At 28.7% G+C, this 2,142-nt stretch overlaps 1 protein-coding gene across 1 annotated transcript in view; it reads right to left on the bottom strand.

The window, feature by feature from the left end:
* Nucleotides 1–1,100: 1,100 nt before the first annotated feature.
* Nucleotides 1,101–2,142, bottom strand: part of LOC111625025 (DNA primase small subunit-like) — a 23,477-nt gene continuing 22,435 nt past the window's right edge. Inside the window, exons 7-10 of the mRNA XM_023368033.1 lie at nucleotides 1,873–1,970; nucleotides 1,588–1,793; nucleotides 1,323–1,510; nucleotides 1,101–1,254 (exon numbers count right to left, since the gene is read on the bottom strand). Coding sequence (XP_023223801.1) covers nucleotides 1,235–1,254; nucleotides 1,323–1,510; nucleotides 1,588–1,793; nucleotides 1,873–1,970 — 512 coding nt within the window. The 3' untranslated portion in view covers nucleotides 1,101–1,234. The remainder of the gene's footprint in view (nucleotides 1,255–1,322; nucleotides 1,511–1,587; nucleotides 1,794–1,872; nucleotides 1,971–2,142) is intronic.

The following is a 2,142-nucleotide window of genomic DNA, read 5'->3' as shown; positions in this document are numbered from 1 at the left end:
TGACACCTTTGAACCCCAAAAAAACGTATACCAGGAATATGTATGTATGCGCGAGCGTTGGCATCTATTTCATTTAATATCAGGTGAAAATTAAGATACGAAATTGGACACGGTAGCTTGTGTATAAAAAGGTATTGATGCTATTAGAGAGGTTGCTGCCGACGTTTTCAACGCGAAAACGCGTACGTCGGACGTTCAGCGCCGCCTTCCTGTGAGCCTAGAAGTTTGACAATGGCGTTTGGAACATCAGTAGAATTATACTCGACGTTCCAAACGCCATTGTCAAACTTCTAGGCTCACAGGAAGGCGGCGCTGAACGTCCGACGTAAGGCCGCAACCTCTCTATTAACTTTTGATGGTGAAAGATCGAGGGGAGAGATAGAGGGTGGTCACGTGTCATATCTAGAGTGAGATCGGACTTAATGACGATTTTACTCACTATTAGCATTTACAGTGTTTTATAAAACTCGTCACTACCTTCAAATTTAAGTTTTACACATTTTATAATAATAAATAATATAAAACTTTAACGATATCTGATAGTAGATGGCGCCACATACAATTTAATTTACTTCTTATGTTTAATAGAAGTTTTCTTAAAATAAAATTACATAACAGCCGGGAAAGTTACGCAACTCTTTTTTGAATTTTTTAAATAGTAATGCAATTTTAATAAAAAAGTTATAGCTAAAATTTTTCAAACAAACTGTTCTTTTCTGTGTTAAAAAATACACCGCCTAAAAATAGGATTAAGTTTTTTTTTTGTCAAGTGCATTATTTCAAAATCGCGTAAAATACGTGTATTTTATAATGAAAGTTTGAAATTTTTTTCTGTTTAATTTATATATTATAAAGCAAACAATTTTCATAAAATATTTTTGAGTTTGATCACCCTGTAGAAAAATGGTCTTTGGTCTAATATTGACTAAATACAGTTATTTTAACAGACATTTTGTCAGAAAATTTAAGATAAATTAAAAAAGGAAGAAAGGAAAATAATATTCAGAGAACATTTGTATTTTCATATTATGTAACTAAGGTAAATTTCAGCAATTATTCAATGGAAAAGAATGCATATAGTTAATTTCAGTGAGAAAAAAATTTTTATTTTTTTATTTAAAAAAATTTCATGAAAGATTAATGAAAAATATTTTAAATAATTTTTCAATATACAAAGCAAATAATGTAACAGAGAGTATTTTGTATTTTCTACCGAGTATATATTTTGTATGTATCAAAACTCAAGCGTATAATCTGAAAAATAAACAAATTAAGTTTATTTGAAGTCAGTATGTTTTCATTAAATATTTCATTCTTCTTACCTTTTTTTTTCTTTGGTAGTTTTTGAGCAGCTACCATTGCATTAACAACTTTCTTAAACACTTTTATGCTGTCATTAAGACAAGTTTTTTCATAATCCTGTATCTTCTGGTTTTTTACAATGCTTTCAGTTTCTGAAGTGGCAATGTTTACCTTTTTATCATAAGCATTTATTTCTTCACATAACTGACTATAACACATTTCAAAATTATCAAATTTAAAATGATTAATTTGAAGTGTTTTACTTTTAAAAATTATTTAACTTACGTAATAGTTGGAACAGAAAAGGGATCAAATTCATCGACTTTACTGATGTCAATTGGCACACACACTCTTCCAGTTTTAGGATGAACACAAAATGGAGCTTTTAACAAATGGTTTACTTGTTTGGTTACATTAACATCTAATCTTGGATAACAAAGTTGAAGCATAACTTCTTCAATACAATGCTTGTGTTTGTTGTATACCTTTTCCTAAAAAAAAAAAAAAAAAGCTTTATAATATTAAAATATGTAGCAAATAAATTTCAGCCTAAAATGCTTATACTTGTACCTTGGATAAATGACAAGTGACTGCATCTTTTATGCATTCCCATCTTTCCCTACTGGTGTCAAATGAATAGATCTTCTGTTCTAGAGCTGAACATAGCTTTAATGCTTAATTAAGGAAAATTATAATTTCAAAACTGAAAAGAAATAAACCTTTAAACAAAAATAAATCAGGTTTATTTAAAAATTAACATTTTCAACTTTCTTAGTCATCTTTGGGTTTGAAAACATATTATATTATAAGATATGTTTTTATTCATATCTTTCATTCTTC

This window comes from Centruroides sculpturatus, unplaced genomic scaffold, assembly GCF_000671375.1.
Source record: "Centruroides sculpturatus isolate CEXI.00-Female unplaced genomic scaffold, Cexi_2.0 scaffold40, whole genome shotgun sequence".
Lineage (NCBI taxonomy): Eukaryota > Metazoa > Arthropoda > Arachnida > Scorpiones > Buthidae > Centruroides > Centruroides sculpturatus.
Note: the sequence above shows the minus strand (reverse complement) of the source record. Positions and strands in the feature narration are given on the sequence as shown.